The 17,380-nt window shown below is 35.9% G+C and overlaps 2 protein-coding genes across 2 annotated transcripts; one reads left to right on the top strand and one right to left on the bottom strand.

Annotated features, from left to right (window-relative positions):
* Positions 1-177: 177 nt before the first annotated feature.
* On the top strand, positions 178-7,853 carry RECQ4A (DNA helicase (RECQl4A)). The gene is made up of 26 exons (XM_028074576.2): positions 178-397; positions 483-521; positions 612-779; positions 1,265-1,322; positions 1,431-1,718; positions 2,185-2,355; positions 2,429-2,559; positions 2,726-3,095; positions 3,167-3,298; positions 3,425-3,511; positions 3,607-3,734; positions 3,837-3,957; positions 4,043-4,194; positions 4,270-4,405; positions 4,718-4,841; positions 4,917-4,987; positions 5,070-5,138; positions 5,306-5,434; positions 5,518-5,676; positions 5,787-5,867; positions 5,960-6,121; positions 6,238-6,290; positions 6,533-6,665; positions 6,748-6,842; positions 7,036-7,113; positions 7,184-7,853. The coding sequence occupies exons 2-26, from the start codon at positions 511-513 to the stop codon at positions 7,545-7,547; spliced, it is 3,471 nt and encodes a 1,156-aa protein (XP_027930377.1). The 5' UTR covers positions 178-397; positions 483-510; the 3' UTR covers positions 7,548-7,853.
* Positions 7,854-8,580: 727 nt separating this feature from the next.
* LOC114188188 (T-complex protein 11) lies at positions 8,581-16,036 on the bottom strand. The gene is made up of 11 exons (XM_028076743.2): positions 15,479-16,036; positions 14,505-14,629; positions 13,252-13,696; positions 13,015-13,130; positions 11,945-12,731; positions 11,295-11,792; positions 10,949-11,137; positions 10,618-10,845; positions 9,712-10,048; positions 9,416-9,599; positions 8,581-9,305 (listed from the first exon to the last, which is right to left on the bottom strand). Exons 1-11 carry the CDS (start codon positions 15,680-15,682, stop codon positions 8,828-8,830), a joined length of 3,591 nt encoding a protein of 1,196 aa, XP_027932544.1. The 5' UTR covers positions 15,683-16,036; the 3' UTR covers positions 8,581-8,827.
* Between the last annotated feature and the right edge of the window lie 1,344 nt (positions 16,037-17,380).

The following is a 17,380-nucleotide window of genomic DNA, read 5'->3' as shown; positions in this document are numbered from 1 at the left end:
AACAAAAGTTAAAAATTCTAGCTTTCCCTCTTCTGTCATTGTCTCAAAAACCCACCTGGCGGGAGTTGAATATACCGCTAATTGAATGATAAAAAATTTTCGACAGTATTTTTTATGCAATTTTTTATATTTTATTTTATTAGGTTATAAAAAAAGAAAAAAAAAAAGTTTAAGATTTTGCAGACGTAGATTCGTTGAAATGAAAAATCCCGCCAATGCTTTGGAAAAGCTCGCTCTCTTCTCTTCCGTACGATTGTTTGGATCTCTCTCTTTCAATGGCCAACTTTTCTCCTCAATCATTTTTCTAGGGTTTTGATTCGAATCGCTCTTCTTCCACTCAACGTTGCAATCTCCATTGCATTTTTCTTCCATTTACCGATGTCCATATTTTGCTGAGGCACGCCAACGAGCTTTTTTCTTAATTCTTGTTCATTATTATTGCGCCGTGTTGCTGTAATTCAATTTGAGTTCTGATTCTGCAGGGAATGTGTTGTTTTGGTTGCTACTCAAATGAGACAAGGGTAATGATGCTTGGGTTCGCTTTATTTGTTACCTTCTTTGTGGTTCATCATTTATAGTTAGTCTCTAATTAGGTTTTGGAATGTTCACAGTGAAGCCAATTCAGTTCGGGCTGTTAAAGAGAATAACAGGGACTGGTTGCAGCATGCCAATGCTCATGAGAATTTCTCCTCCCAAGAGAAGTTTTTGAGCTCTAATTTTCTGTTCTCTCTTCCGCCTAAGAAGCCCCGCCACCGAGAACCGAACCCTGGGACTTCCGGGTATGCCTTTTACTTCAACAGTAATTCATTTTCGTACTTTGTTATATTGCCAGTTAGTTCAGAGTTTCATGTCCAAAGTTCCCAGACAATGGGATTTATAGGTCTTTCGTGGAATGACTAGGCTTTGGGGCTTCATTAGTTTTGTCGTATACAGGGAGAGCAATTTCGTTCCCAGGGGTTGCCAAGACATTAATTCTGTCTTAATTTCCATCTACTTCAATCGACTATTATTGCTTTGCTAATACGGCGGTGTAACATGGTAGATGTTGGTTTAAATTTGTATCTATTCAAAGTTACCATCTTGGATTATGATCTTCTTACTCCACTTTTTGCTGGTCAGTGTTGAGATAGTTTTTGAAAGGATTTTATTTTTTGTTTCCTTTGTCAACTGTGGCTGTGCTATTTCTGTGGAACTTGATATGCTAGATTAATATATGGATTTCAGCTCAGTTTCAGCGTGCTCTCTAATGCGTCAATTGTCTCAGGTTTGTATTTCAACGAAGTGAAAATATTCAAGTTTCACAGAGAGTACAATTTGACAAGGTATAGTAGTATAACTGTTATATGAAAGCGAGTAGTTTGCAAGTGTAAATGTTCTTATTTGAGACTTCTATAGTTTGCAATGACTTCTGTTGAAACAATTCATGACAGGCTTGGGATGCTCTTTCAAGTCTACAAAATTCTAGTAGGAACTATGTACAACCTGGAAAATCTGTCAATGTTAATCAGCAGAGTCATGAGAATACGAGAACAGTACCCATCCACGGAGGCTATCAGAATGACAACCGTATGTGTCCTGATGTCACTGCCATTCCAGTTGTTAGCGGAAATACTTGGGGTTTGGATGGTTCATTGAACAATCATAATAAGTACACAGGCCAAATCAACGAGTCTTCTAACTGCATGTCTGGAGATATTGATGATGATAACATACTTGAGGTAATTTAGTACGCTTTGATTAATTTAAATGAGTCAAAATCATTTGGGTCTCACTAGGCTTGCAAGTTAGAACTGCCAACAATTTGTTGCAACTTGCTTGATTTTATTGTTTTTGAATGAACTGATCATAAAATCAGAGGGCTTTCATAGTTTTTAGTTGCAGTCATACATAATTTTGTACCAGTTAGTTTAACTTTCAGTCTTTTACTACTAGTTTGCTGATGAATGTATGTTGGTTATTCCAAGTAGTTTGCACAATTCTTCTGTGAAGTGGAAACTGGCGAGGGTGTTTGGCCATTTTATTCACTCTGTAATCATGTCCTTTTGTCCCTAGTTAGTATAACTGCTTTGTTGCTTTTTCTTAAAAATAAACCGTTACGTTGTCAAGTTTATCCTAACTGCTTACATCCATGTAGATGCTGATTTTTCTCTCTTTGTTTCCGTCCTGCTTTTGGTTGCCTTTAAGAACATTGATGTTGACCAAATAGTTGAGAAATACCAGTCGACCAGCACTCCCACGTCGTCAATATCCAAGTTTCCTCCTGTAACATCAAATGCACATAAAGATGAATGTGCTAGACAGGGGGATGATATTTTGCCACCAGACCTGTGTGTAGATTGCATCCATGGGTACAAGGTATTTTGATCTTTCACAAGTTATCCATGTTTATTTGTCAGATTGATAGGCCTAATCCTAAAACTGGATGCAGTTAGGGCTTTGCCCTGAAGCAGCAATTCATTTGCAGGGATTGAAGGATAATCTAATTGCAATCTCCAATGAACTGCTTGACAATGGTGAAAACCTCAATTCTACACAGTTAACAAAGCTTCGCCATGATAGGTGTGGATTTCCCTTGGAATTACATTGTTTGTAACATTTTCATTTTTGTTTTTCTTTTAATTTATAGTTTTGTTATGCTAAATTATTATGCATAAAAAGTTTACAGCAGATTCTTTTTTAATCGAATAGCATTTGAGTTGAAAATAAAACAAGTCCCTAATGCTAGGTCACAGCTGAATAAGCAAATTCAACAACTAGAAAAATATATTCAATCTGGTAATCTTAACGAGGAAAGGCAAAAGTCACATTTTTCTGCATCCACGGCACCATCTACATCATCTGTGTATGAAACACCTCAGCAAACTGGTGCCTGTAATGGATCCAAGCGATATGATACCCAGGCTTATATGGGTATCGGGACATGTGGTTCAACATTCCAGTCTCTTCCATCTTTTTCTTTAGACAATTATAGCATATCATCGGGTCCGGTGGAGCGGGAGGCGTTCATCCCAAAGATTATTGAAGTTAATTACATTGAAGGTTCTGGAGACAAACGCTGGAGCAGCCATGATTTTCCTTGGACAAAAGAGTTAGAGGTATTTAACTGAGTTATTGTCAGTTTCCAGTGAACGTAACTCATCTTACTAACTTTTTTATTTGCTTACAGGTTAATAATAAAAAAGTATTTGGAAATCATTCCTTTCGCCCCAATCAAAGAGAGGTCATTAATGCCACAATGAGTGGATCTGATGTTTTTGTTCTGATGCCCACTGGTGGTGGAAAGAGTCTGACATATCAGGTAGTATGATCTTTCTAAAGACCTCTTTCAATTTATGGCCTATTCCCTATCTCATTTTATTGGTTTTATTGATATATTTGTCTAGATTTTACCAAAACTGTCATCTTACAATGTCTTGTCTTGCAGTTACCGGCTCTTATTTGTCATGGTATAACATTAGTAATTTCTCCTCTTGTGTCCCTTATTCAGGATCAAATAATGCACTTACTGCAGGTATTGCTGATTTTGTAACTTGCTTGCTTTCTCTTTCTGCCCTGTGTTTTTCGGATAGATAGATGTTTATTTGCTCCTGTTGGCTTGGCTTACAGGCAAATATACCAGCTGCTTACTTAAGTGCCAATATGGAATGGACTGAACAGCAGGAGATCCTCCGAGAACTTAATTCTGATTACTGTAAATACAAGTTATTATATGTGACACCTGAAAAGGTTGTCAAGTGAGTGCCATCATTGATTGCTCTCTATTCTATGAAACATTTAACTTATGAGTCATATTCTTCATTTTTTTCATGATGCTATTGTTTTTACTTTGACTGCAGAAGTGATAATCTTTTGCGACACTTAGAGAATTTACATTTTCGTGAGTTACTTGCAAGGATTGTAATTGATGAGGCTCACTGTGTGAGCCAATGGGGGCATGATTTTAGACCAGACTATCAGGTTGGAGCTTTTGTACCCTTCAAATTGATGCAAATCTATGATAGTGTATTGTTTAAATTTTAATTGTTACTCTTGATTTCACCAGGGACTTGGTATATTGAAACAGAAATTCCCGAATACTCCAGTTTTAGCTTTAACAGCTACAGCAACTGCTAGCGTAAAAGAAGATGTTGTGCAAGCACTTGGTCTTGTTAACTGCATTGTTTTTCGGCAAAGTTTTAATCGCCCAAACTTATGGTGTGTTAAATGAAGAATTGACTTCTTGTTAAACCTTCAATGGATGATGCATCATGTTCTTTTTTAACATTGCAGGTATTCTGTTGTCCCCAAGACCAAAAAGTGTTTGGAAGATATTGACAAATTCATTAGAGAGAATCATTTTGATGAATGTGGCATTATCTATTGTCTTTCGCGAATGGACTGTGAAAAGGTTGCTAGCAATTTGCAGGTTAGTTCTTATTATTTCACATTTGTATATTGACTAGAAAGTATAATATGTTGAATTGGCTGTGATTTTCTGGCTTGCTCTAGCTTTACTTTCATTTTTCATCATGGTTCATGTTTTTTTTGTTTTGTTTCACTGTTTCTGCATGAAGATGTGGGTATCTGACGAAAGCATAAGTGCAATCTGGTGACCTTCCTGTGGAACCCAGTTTTAACAAACTGATTCATTTTTTTGATTGAAAAATAAATAAATGTGGAAGCTGCTATCAATTCGTTTAGCTTGTGAATACATTATCTAGTTATATTCATTGTTCAGGAATGTGGACATAAATGTGCATTTTATCATGGTAGCATGGATCCTGCTCAGCGTGCCTTTGTTCAACAGCAGTGGAGCAAAGATGAAATCAATATAATTTGTGCTACAGTAGCATTTGGAATGGGTATATTTACTTCCTTGCTACTGCCTATTGCATTGATTAATTGTATGAGATCATATTTTATACTTGGTATTTCAGGTATTAATAAACCCGATGTCCGATTTGTAATTCACCATTCTCTCCCAAAATCTATTGAAGGCTATCATCAGGTACTGACAGAATATCAAATATGTTAGGTATTTAGTTTTTTCTTTTGTTGGCTTACGAGCATGCTTCTTACTTTCCTTTCAGGAATGTGGCCGAGCTGGTAGAGATGGTCAACGTTCATCCTGTGTATTATATTATAACTATAGTGATTATGTTAGTATCAATCACAACCCTTTTACTTGTATTTTAATTTGTTTGTTTCTGAACCTAAGTTAGCATTCATATTACCGGAAATTAAATGAAACGAGTTATGACTGAGATCCCATTTCCTTACTCAACTTCCTTTATTGGTTATGTATAATTGCATCTCATATTTACAGATACGATTCAAGCTTATGTTAAGTCAAGGAGCAATAGAGCAAAGTCCCATGGTATCTGGACACAATCGTTCAAATATGATAAATCCTGGAAGCATACTAGAAACAAACACCGAAAACCTTATGCGAATGGTAAATTTTAAAAAATTGAGATTCTAATTATTATTATTGTTATTATTATTATATCACTAAATATTTGTCTTCAACTGCCTCAGGTTAGTTATTGTGAAAATAATGTCGATTGTCGACGCCTTCTGCAGCTTGTTCATTTTGGGGAGAAGTTCAATTCTTCAACTTGTCATAAAACGTGTGATAATTGCTTGAAGATCACAAATTTTATTGAGAAGGATGTCACAGAGATAGCAAAGCAATTGGTTTGGAAACATTTTCTATCAACATATTCTTTATTGATGTTCTATTAGAATGTAATATTTGAGTCCTCTGGTTTGCAGTTTCAATTACTTTTTTGTTGTCTTATGCTTAGGTTGAACTTGTTAAGCTAACGGGACAGAGGTTCTCATCATCTCATATATTAGAAGTCTATCGTGGTTCCTTTAGCCAAATGGTACGCCATAAGCATTTATTTTGTTTTCTTTCTTTTTCATTCTTTGAAATATATTATCGTTCTTGATAGTGTACTTCTAATGTCAAACAAAGGTTAAGAAAAATCGGCATGAGAAAGTGAGCCTTCATGGTGCTGGAAAGCATCTAGCTAAGGGTGAGGCTTCCCGTATATTGCATCATCTTGTTGTCGAGGATATTCTTGTGGAAGAAGTAAAGAAAAGTGATTATTATGGATCGATATCGTCAATATTGAAGGTATCAGTGCACATGTTATATACTGCAATTTTACTGAGTTTTAATATTTTCTCATAGTGCTTCCAATGTTATTTTTTACATCTTGTTAAGTTTTCTAAAGCATTAAAAAATGTCAGGTAAATGAGCTCAAGGTCTGTAATCTGTTTGCTGGGCACCGAATTATATTGAGGTTTGTCAATCTCATTAAGCTGTTTCTTGCTTAATTTTGTTGAATTAGAAGGGCTAATTCTTACAGTGGCTGAACATATTTCCGTGAAAGTTCCTTTTTCTTTGTATGTGAAGGCTTTTATAAAATATGAGATCAATTTCACTTGAATCTATGTCTAAGCTTTCTATGGCTTCAAGTTCACAATGCACGCGTGTTTTTCTCTGTTCATATCTACTACTCATGGAATTTTTCAACTGCTGTAGATTTCCATCTTCTGTAAAGGCATTATTAAAACCAGGGAAATCTGATGCAACTCCAGCCAAGGGTTCTTTGACATCTGGGAAGCCGAATGTTATTCCAATTAACACTCCTCAGCCTCAAACCGAAGTGGATTTGGTATGACATGGGTTATTTTTCAGTTTGCTTGTTGCAATTTCTATCTGTTTTTGAATTATATATAAAAAGAAATCTGCTTCAGAATCTTTCAGCCAAGTTATACACTGCTCTGCGTATGTTGAGGACAACTCTTGTCAAAGAAGCTGGAGATGGTGTTTTTGCTCACCACATATTTGGGTAAAATTTATTAGACATTTTCTTTTTGTAATAAGTTACGGTATCTCCATTTTGGATTCATTTACTCTATAGGGCAGGATTATAAGGAATGCAATTGAAAATTAAAATTTGCGTAATAAATCCAATTCTGCTTTATTACATGATATGATGTATGTGTTGTACACGCATCTAATAAGCTTCTGTTTCTATTCAGTAATGCCACGTTGCAGCATATGAGCAAGAGAGTGCCGAGAACCAAAGAAGAACTCCTCGATATCAATGGCATTGGCAAGTAAGTTTGTTCTGAGAATAGTCGTCTCCTTGTTGGTGAATAAGCATTAATTAATTCTGGTTTAACACAGGGCAAAGGTAAGCAAGTATGGGGATGAGATACTGGAAACCATTGAGAATACCATAAATGAATATTACAAGTTGGATAAAGCCAGTAGCGACAGCAAAGGCAGTGCAGATTCTGGGAAAAGGAGACGAGAGTTTAATAATGCTGAGGACGATGACGCCCTCACCAATAGTACAGGTCGTTCTAAGAAAAGGACTATAAAGAAGCAAAATAGAAAAACTGTGATATATGATTCTGCAGAGGAAGATTATTTTCATGGATGCCATGACGAAGACCTAGACTTCGACCTCATAGAAATTGATGCATTAGATCAGGTGACTTGTAAAAATGCTTCTGGGGGAGCACTACCTCAATGGACAACATCTTGAAATGATACACAATCATATTATTGTCATGCCCCTTCGGACTATGTATACCAAGCTTGCAGTAATTTATGGTTTATTGCATCGCACGAGTGGAAGATAACTATTATACGCAGATCAACGAGGAAAACTGTATTACTTGTATTTCTACAACCACCATCAAAGTTAACTTGTACGGTGAAGAGGTTACAATTTAATTTGGTTAAATCTGAGGATAACTGTAAAAAGATAGTGAAATTGTAAAGGTGGTATCTTCAATTGGTAAAGGCTTTGTATTCCGAAGTAATAACCAATATATTTTTTTTATTGATATTTCTTAAAGTCTTACGAGATTTTATAAATTTTTCATATTTTGTTTTCCTTATATTATCTTCTTTTAGTGGTTCAAAAACCAAATTGACATTTCTGATACATTAAACTAGCCTTCTAATTGTTTGAAAACATTAGCCATGTTTCTTTGTAAAACGTTGATAAAAGGACCCTGCAATGTGACAAGACTTGAGAACGTATCCATATTAAGTGTAGAATCAAAACACACAAACGATGAATATCGTCAACGAAAGGGTCTTGTAAATACGATCGTATATTTGTTACAAAAAAAAAATGATTGGATAAATTTTAATTTGAATCATAATACAGAACAATTTTTTTTTTTCATTAGTCTATTCTAATCCATAAAACATTTAAGCTAATTTATCCAATAACAATCCTTTTATAGATGAATATTTAATATTTAATCTATCAACAAAAGCAACAAATGTTAAAAACAGTTCTCACATCTTTCTTGCCCATCCTTTCTTCTCTTATTCTATTGTGGGTCCTAAATAACTACTTAATCCAGTCATATTGGTAAAATCACAGTTTTTAAAATTAAATAGTAAATCATATAACTAAAATAACTTGCATAGGTAGACACGACAGGAAAAAATAGTCAAATTGAAAAATCAGTAAAGTAAGCATCTGAAATTTCAGATTTTGGCTGGCTTATAATTTGATTTTGATAGCATTACTTGCAGAGAATATTTAAACCTAGTGTCAGTAACTGAGAATATATATATATATATATAACAAGTTGTGAAGTCCCAATCATAAATTAGCAATTTAATGTTAAAAGATTGAGAAAGACACATATGTACATTTCTGTCTGTTAAATGAAAAGAATTCTACTACAAACAATGTCACTTCTCTACAGACCTAAGATAAGATACACAGAGCTTACAACTTTACACACTCCTATGTACAAACGTGTGTAATTATTATAATTATGAATGTAGTTGCCCAATATATCACATGGTATCGGCCAATTGTTTATACCATGGCCCATGAACACCAACTGAAATAGTGGCTGCCACAATCAAAACATCAGCAGCTTCCACTACCTTGTGAGTCAGAAAAGCAGCCCCAACTTTTGTGAGAGCCATTTCTGCCAATTTCCTCCCACGGGCCCCACTTCCCCCAAGAACAACTCCACGCAAAGCTAAGTACACAGCATTAGATACCTTCTCAAAAACAGCATCCCCAGCTTGTAGGCTCTTTCCTACCATCCTAGCAGCAACCAATTTTCTTGACTCAACTTTACTTGCTTCTTCACCCTCTATCTTCGGCAAATTGCATATCACTTCTACTATATCGTTTATATCAGCATCTTCAACGCGGTCTAGGAGATTCAACAGTTCTGCACCACACTTAGACACTAAGTTTTCCATATCTGCATGTCTAGCAACTGTCTTTTCACTCACCACAATCTGTCTGCGAATGAGAATGCTGGCATTCCCAGAATATAGATGATATTAGTCAAATATAGTACCGTCACCAGCATAAATTTTACAGTTAAGAGAGTGTGAAGACATCATCTCAGAACAAATATGTTTTACCTTGTAGAAATCACAATAATCTTCTGAATTTGAGCCTGAACAGACCTCAGCCTTGAGAAGTTAAGAGATAAAGTTTCTGGTAGATCATCTTGAGTCAAACCAGATATTCCACTTACTAATTTTAACAAGCCTAGTCTCACAGCCAGATCAACAGGTTCTCCTTTGCATTCTGGATGTTGATCACCTGATCGAATAACATTCAAGTAGGTATCAAAATAAGTGTTTTCTTCAAGTAGAAAGTAAACATCTTTAAAGCCAATTGAAGAATAGAAAATCAAAGTTTTTCAATTTAGAACCTTTAGCATTGGCGCCATCAAGTGAAAGGGCCATCGGACTGCCAGTTGTTTTGAGTAAAATATTCCCCCCAGTTCTGAGAGTAGTTGAAGGAAGCAATTCTTGGGATGAATTAGAGGCCAATGCTGCCGAGGATCTCACGTATTCTTCCCATTCCTGTTCTTTGCAATTCCAAACAGATGAAATCCATCTCAGCGTGGAAGGAATAGAGGTATTGGCATCAGAAGGAGATCCGTATTTGTTAGCAAAGGCATTCCTGAGGTAGTCCAGACCAGCAGACCCCTTCACCGAAGACTCCATTAACCTTATTCGAGCTTTGCTTATCTCTTTCTTAAGAATCTGTCACAACAATTAATCTTGTCACAAATTATAAAACCAACCTAAGACATATTAACAAGCTAGAAAATGTCTGCTGAATATCTTCAAAATAAATTCCATACTGCAGGATCCAAACTCGGTATGTTCAATGGAAAAATATGCCCTAAAAATATGGTTTCGAGCTAACAGAAGATCACAATAATTAAGAACAACGCACAAACAAAGTAACATTGATAGAAAGATTGTGCTTATCTATGGCTAACAAATTGCAACCCATCTCAAGCTATTCAATGCATTGCAGCTAACTAAAACAACTACAATTGAAAGCAGCAGTATTCAAGTGATTTCGGAGAATTTATTATACTAGAAGCATCCAAAATTCCTAACTAATAAAAAGAAAAAGGAAAAGCATGAACGCATTGATCGAGCAAAATTTAGTTGCTTAACCAAGCAGTGTTACTGAATGCTTTCAAAAAAGCATCTATAATTAATAATTACCGAGCAGAAGATAAAATGACATATTGACCAAGTAAATTTCAGTTATAAAATTAAGCAAAGTGCACGAATAAGAGAAGGCTAAGCAAAAAGACCTGAATCTGCTGGAAGACAAATTGCAAGCCCTTCACCAAGGCTACAACACAAGAATTGTTTGAACCATCCCTTGATTGACAAATTTCACCCAATTCATGAAACAGTTTCTTGTGTGTAGCTTTCATCATCTCCTCATTGGCTGGAGCTGAGAGCTTCTGCAAACTCGTGAGTGAAAACTCAAGAATTCTCCCAAGATAATCAACATCCAGGTTACCTGATTTCAGCACCTTCATGTATGCAGAAAATGTCAGAAAAGGATAAAATATTATAAGGTATACGCCAATCATGCATCTAATAGCCATCACAGGCTCCAAGAAAGAGAATATATACCTGAGAAAGAATTTCTAGATCAATGGCAGAAAAAATATCCTCCTTCCAGCTTTTTGGTGCCATTTCACAAATTTCATCCCTAACCTCTCCCATGAGTTGAACTATCCGGTCATAGTTGGGCTGGTCCCGCTTAACAGATTCCATGATACCATCCCAAAAGGCCTTCTCCATTGCCTGTTTTATTTTCCCCTGGAAGATAAAAAAAATATATGGGTGAATCAAACTGTAGTTGGTGGGATAATATGAGCAGATCAACATCAAAGGCCTAAGGAAGAGCCTCAAACTATAGCTTCATCCAAAATCAGCCATTAATTCAATGGTCACATTTATACAAACATGTACTGACCTCAATGCTGTTTTGAGTGTGATCAGGGACATCAAGACCATTAGTAACACTATACTTGTGATCGTGCAGAAATTCATTTACAACAACCTCATTATCTGCCCGTAACTTTTCAGATGAAGGGTAGAGCTGACTATCTGAACTGGTTATGGGAGCAGAGAAGCTAGACTCTCCAGGAGAAGTATTTGTCTCCTTAAAGAGGGAGCGAACTACTCGACTTGTCCTTTGATTACTACTCTCATCTGGAATACTTCTTTCACTTGATGGAGTTGGCCTTGCAGTCCTATGATTACTACCTTCTTCTGGAATACTTCTTTCAGATGATGGAGTTGGGCTTGCAGTCTCAGATGAAATCACTGGAGACCTCACAGGACTTCCTTCATCCTTCACTCCAAAGTATCTAGATCTTGTTTCAGAGAGTGCAGACTCCATTCGCTGAATACCAGCATCTCCACTCAGATGCTGCACCTTTTCTCTCAAAAGTTTTTGATCTTCAGAGACCTGCATTAATTGCAAAAACAAAGATAAAAATCTTAAAGACTTCAATATACTACAGTTAGTTTTAAAAATCATTAATGTTCCAATAAAAAATGTTCATCAACAACATATATAATTCACAAAGAAACTACTAAACTATTGATGTGGAACATTACCTGACGCTGAATAGCTTTCATATCATGACTAAGCTTATCAGCAACAGCTCCTTCTGGAGTTAACTTGCAAGTTTGAATCATAGAAGCTTCAAGCTGGCAAGCTGCTCTTACCAAATCGTCCTCCAGTGATCGAGCATCTTTAACCTTCCATACCACGAAACAATTCAAGTATGAGCACCAAGCTTTATCAAAAGCAGCAAGCTGAGATCTGAAGGTACAGCGCTTCATAGCTGCTGAGACAGACTCTTCATCAGAATTCTGTACTGGCCCATCTAATACAATCTTTATCAACAACTCAAACATGTGGACAAACTCTTGTGCAGCTTTGGCTAGAGCAATCTCACGTTCTCCCATTCCACTGAAAACTGCGTCTGGATGACCCAATATCATATAAGCACAAAGAGCAACTCTCACAGGATACCTTGACGACCTAGCTAAGCTATTGTTTGACTCTCTGCCTGAATCTACTTTCATTGCCCCTCTGCTTCTAACAGGTCTCCTGGGAGTAGCCCTTTTCTTGGGCGAAGCAACTCGTTTAAGAAGGTGATCAATGTTGTCCAAGCTATACAAATTATTGGCAGGAGCAACTGCTGTAGTCACTTTGAGGCGACTCTCAAACCGGTCAAGCAAAGTTTTCACAGTCTGAAGGGTAGAAGCTGATTCAATCAGAACAGCAAGCTGTTCAAATGGCATGGACTTAACAGATTTCTCATTAATGCCCAGCACATCATATGCTTTAGTCAAGGTGAACGTTGTTCTCTTTTGCCTCAGGAACCGCTTCCAGCACCTTAAATAAGAAAATAAAGTTAGGAAACCTTTTCCCTATATCAATATCTAGCAAAAAGCAACTCAAATACATCCTTTAAGCCTCTTCCTGATGGAGGAATAAAACTTCAAACATTAAATTCATTCTACATTAAATTTATAGCTTAGTTCAAATCTACTCCAGTCCAAAATGAAAACTATAAAAGACAGTGATAAGATTCCAAATGTCCACGTCAGAGAGTGAAATTAGTAAAGCTTTCTACATGACCTAACAAAGATATATCAATATTTAAATGCAAATAAACCTTGCTAGTTTTCTGGAAAGATATTCTGCTTGCTTTGACATTCTATTCCGATTCTCATGGGCATAGCCACGCAGTCTTCCCCTCTGCCTGAGATATTCAGCTCTTTGTCTTCTTGCCTAACCAATATAATTTCAGAGACTTAATAACAAGTGCATTGATGACCACCACAACCACCCCCCTAACTCTGGAAAGGAAAAGAAAAATAAAAAGAAGAGGAACTTCAAGTGAACACCATACCCTTTGCAATCGATCTTCCAACTCATCCTTCTTTTTCCTCCTCTCAATCTCACGCTGGTGAGATACAGACTTCGCCACATGTATCACCTGCGAGACTCGAGCCTGAGCCCTCTTTTTCTCAGCTTCTAGCAATCCAAGTCGTTTCATTTCAGCAGCAGCTCGTTTTTGGTGAATTGCAGCACGTACACACTCTTTATATTTGCTTTCTCGAGCCATCCTTCTCATCAATGTTTGAGATGACCTTTCTCTAAGAGAAGCCCTTCTTTGCCTAAGAGCCTTGAGGATAAGCATCCGATTAGCCTCTGCCTGCTGAACTCGTGACTCAACTTTTGTTCCAAGCTTCATACGTTCATTCTCATAGCGCATTTCAACTCCATTTTTTGCTGCTTGACGCAATTCATCCAGTCTTGCTAAACGCATTTGGGCCTTAGTCAAGATGCTCAACCTGAGTGAATTGTATACAAATAATAAAGGATGTCACGTATTTTCAAAATTAATTACTGGAGACAGTTGATAAAATCATGTTAAATAGTAAATGGCGGAAGCAAACTTTCAGAGTTAAGAAATAAACTTATAGTTATGAGTGGAATGACTACAGCATACGAATTAGATGTTAGATGAAATTATATTAAATATTTATCTTTTTCTGAACTTAAGGAAATTGTTTTCTAATTAGATTCACAATTACCAATCAAGATGAAAAAGAAAAAATATCAGAATGAAAGATCACAAAGTTTAACTGCATAATAATAAAATTTATAAATTATATGAAGTTCCCCTGTAGAAAGATGCAAGACAAATAATACAGACTTGATAAACAAATGAAGTAATTAATCTATTCAAATAAGTGTAGTTTGTTAAAAACAGAAAAGCAACTCCAATGACTGACAATCCAATTCCAACAAGGACACGACACCAATATTACCATTTTATGATTGGAATCCGGTCCATTTATCTAAGTTATTTTCTCAGAAACAACTCTTCGTATTAAAAATATATATCAAATATTTTTATGATAAATGGACGAGTTTTTTGAGAAAAAAAAAAACAAAAAGGTATTTACAAGTGTGAATCACTCCAAATGTTGCTTTTAATAGCTGACGAATGATCAAGAAGATATTTCTTTTAAGCAAAGTGGTTTTACTGCATGAAACAACAAAAACACCCCGGCCTTTGGCAACAAAAACAAACACTTACATAACACGAGCACATAATAAATACATGTTTACAAGACAAACTTGGGAAAAACTCACCTCTTCTGTTCAGCAGCCTGCAGTTTTGCTTCTAGTCTCTGACCAAGATCATCTTCCTGGGATGAACATCTTGAGGGGCTTCTTGGCTTTGCACGTGCCTTACTTGAGAGTTTCTCATAGTATTTCTACAACCAAGAGAAGTTCGATAAATAGAGAGAAACTCACACCCAAGACAAAGGATCTTAAATTTAAAATATTGAAACTCTGATCAGAGGCAAGAAAAACAAAATAAGAACAGTTAGAATAAAGATAAAGAACGAAAAAGAAACAGAGAATAGAAGGTCAGGGAAGAAACTGTAATTATATTTGGTTTCCCCAAGAGTGAATAAAACAGTATGGGCACAAGATCATAACTCACGAATGAAAATACCATAATATGTTGCATATACTAAAGCATAATTAGGATTCCAATTAATACTAATGACAAGAGTTAAAAAGCTTACAACCCATACCCAGTACTAACCAAAACGAAAGTTATCAGAAAAAAAGAGACCCATTTGAAATTTGAAAAAAAGTAGCATCATCAAATGAGTGCGAATCAAAATTCGAATACAAAAGAAGAAGCCTCAAGTATCCTACCTAACACAGAAACAACCTTGAAGATAAAGCAAGAAAACGAAGAAAAAAAAATTCGCAGCAATTAACCAACAGGGCAGTAACAAACGAACCACATAACTCTTTCCACAATCGATGAATCTGAGTAAAATAAATTTGTGTTTATACAAACCCAAAATAAAAGACTTAAATAGATTAATATCTACGCACTCACGTTACAAACTAATTAAATTATTAAAATAGTAAATAATAATTAGTAACTAATTACACGTGGTTAAAATAAGAAAGGAGAAAAATAAAATAAACCATCAAACAAAGAAGTGAAAACCATTTCTAAATTCAATTTCAAGACCCTAAGCTTTCTCACCAACCAAACCAACACACTGTTTCGGAACGGAAAAGATACATAGTAAGGACACCTGTCTGCGAAGATCAGCATCGCGGAGCTTCGCTTCGATTTCCTCCACCGTGCTCGGAGACTTGCACTCCGCGCCACGAAGCCGTCGCCGGAGTCTCTTAGGCAACGTCGTCGGCGACGAGAACGATTCCTCGTCGCCGACCGGAATTTCCATCGCAATTCCGCCGCCGCTTCTTCCATCCGACAACTCCACTCCTGCCGCCATCCTTCAACGACACCACAACGCAGCAGCAAGCAATCTCTCCGTACCAGCGCGACGGCGATGAAATTTCCAACGACGTCGTACCGTACGAACCACGCAGCACACAATAGAATCGCAACCACGAAAACAATAATATTAACAATAATTACAAAAATAATTCTAATCAATGATCAGTGATGTGATCGGTTGTATATACAATCAACGAAGGGAAACGGAGAAGTGAATTTCGAAACGATTCAGAAGAGAACCGCCCCAACGAGTGGACTCAGCTGCGTGAGCTTCGTTTTATTTTTTTTAGTTTTTTAGAGAGATAAAGTGTGTATTGAGACACAGAGAGAGAGAGAGAGAGAGAGAGAGAGAGAGAGAGTTCCTCAGAAATGGCATTGCGAAGCGCGTGTTTGGGTTTATAATGGAATGGGTTTATTTGGCGTGTTCTCGTTTAACACTTTAATCCAAGAGGATTAAGAAGGGTATTAGCCACGTCACCATGCCCATCGCAACGGCACTCTCTTTTTCTCTTTCTTTTTTACATTAATGCCCCCGACCCTACCTTCTTTGACCAAATTACCCCTGGGCCCATCTCTATCTACTACCTTATCGATTAGACATTTCTTTCCCATTTTTCCTTTTTACTTACAATCGCATTTACTTTTACTCCAACTATTGTTTCTATTTCTTTTCTGTTATTCATTCATTTCACGTCCGGTCCGTCTCCATTTTTAACTGTTTTTTTTGCTTTTAAAAAAATATCATAAGTTTTTTTATGTTCAACCAATTAAAAAATGTTAATAAATTTAAAAAATTAAACAAAAATTGTGAAGAATTTAATAATAAATTAATAATTTAACATTTTCATCATATTTATAAATTAATATATTCTCAAATTTTAATATATTCAAAAATATATAAATATATAATACTTATTTTATTAGTCATATAAAAAATTTAAATATTCATATTTAAGTTCAGAAAAAAAAAATAATTGATATATATAAATACAACTTTTTTTTTTATGCAGACTAGTTTATATTAATCCAAACTTTTGCGGACTGAATTTTTATAAACCAATTGTTGGAAGTCTCATATCAACTAGAAATAAGATCAATTCCTAATATATAAGTGAATACAATCTTCACCTTACAAGCCTGTTTTGTAGGGTTGAGTTAGGCTTAAAACTAACTTCTAACATAATATCAAAGTTTAACCTAGCGAATTTTCTTTAACATTCCGTTCCACTCGATGTCTAACCGCTAACGGATCATCCATTAATTTATTGTCTCATGCACGAGATGAATATACTTCGACATGACGAGGTGTATTAGAAGTCTCACATCGACTAAAGATAAAAGTAATTCACAGTATATAAATGAATATAATCCTCACTTATAATTCTATTTTGTAAGATTTAGTTAGACATAAAATTCACTTCTAACATTAACGAACTGTGATATTTTATGAGCGTCTTGACGGTTATATTTTCTTTTTCCGCTGCCACTTTTTCAGAATTGTTTCACATTTTTTAATCAGTGAACTCAAATAAGATAAACTAATAGTTGCTTTTCACATTGGGTGTGCTAGAAGGCAAAGTTGGACACGGTTTTAGTATAAAGTTGACACAAAGTCTGGATTCAAGCAAATGATTGAATCAAACTTCAATTTCATGGCCACCTTTGCGCAAACTAGCAACTCGGAAATTGACCA

Source organism: Vigna unguiculata, chromosome 6 (genome assembly GCF_037176805.1).
Source record: "Vigna unguiculata cultivar grain cowpea cultivar isolate G323 ecotype 2 chromosome 6, ASM3717680v1, whole genome shotgun sequence".
In the NCBI taxonomy this organism is placed as follows: domain Eukaryota; kingdom Viridiplantae; phylum Streptophyta; class Magnoliopsida; order Fabales; family Fabaceae; genus Vigna; species Vigna unguiculata.
The sequence above is the reverse complement of the archived record's forward strand: the minus strand, read 5'-3'. Positions and strand labels throughout refer to the sequence as shown.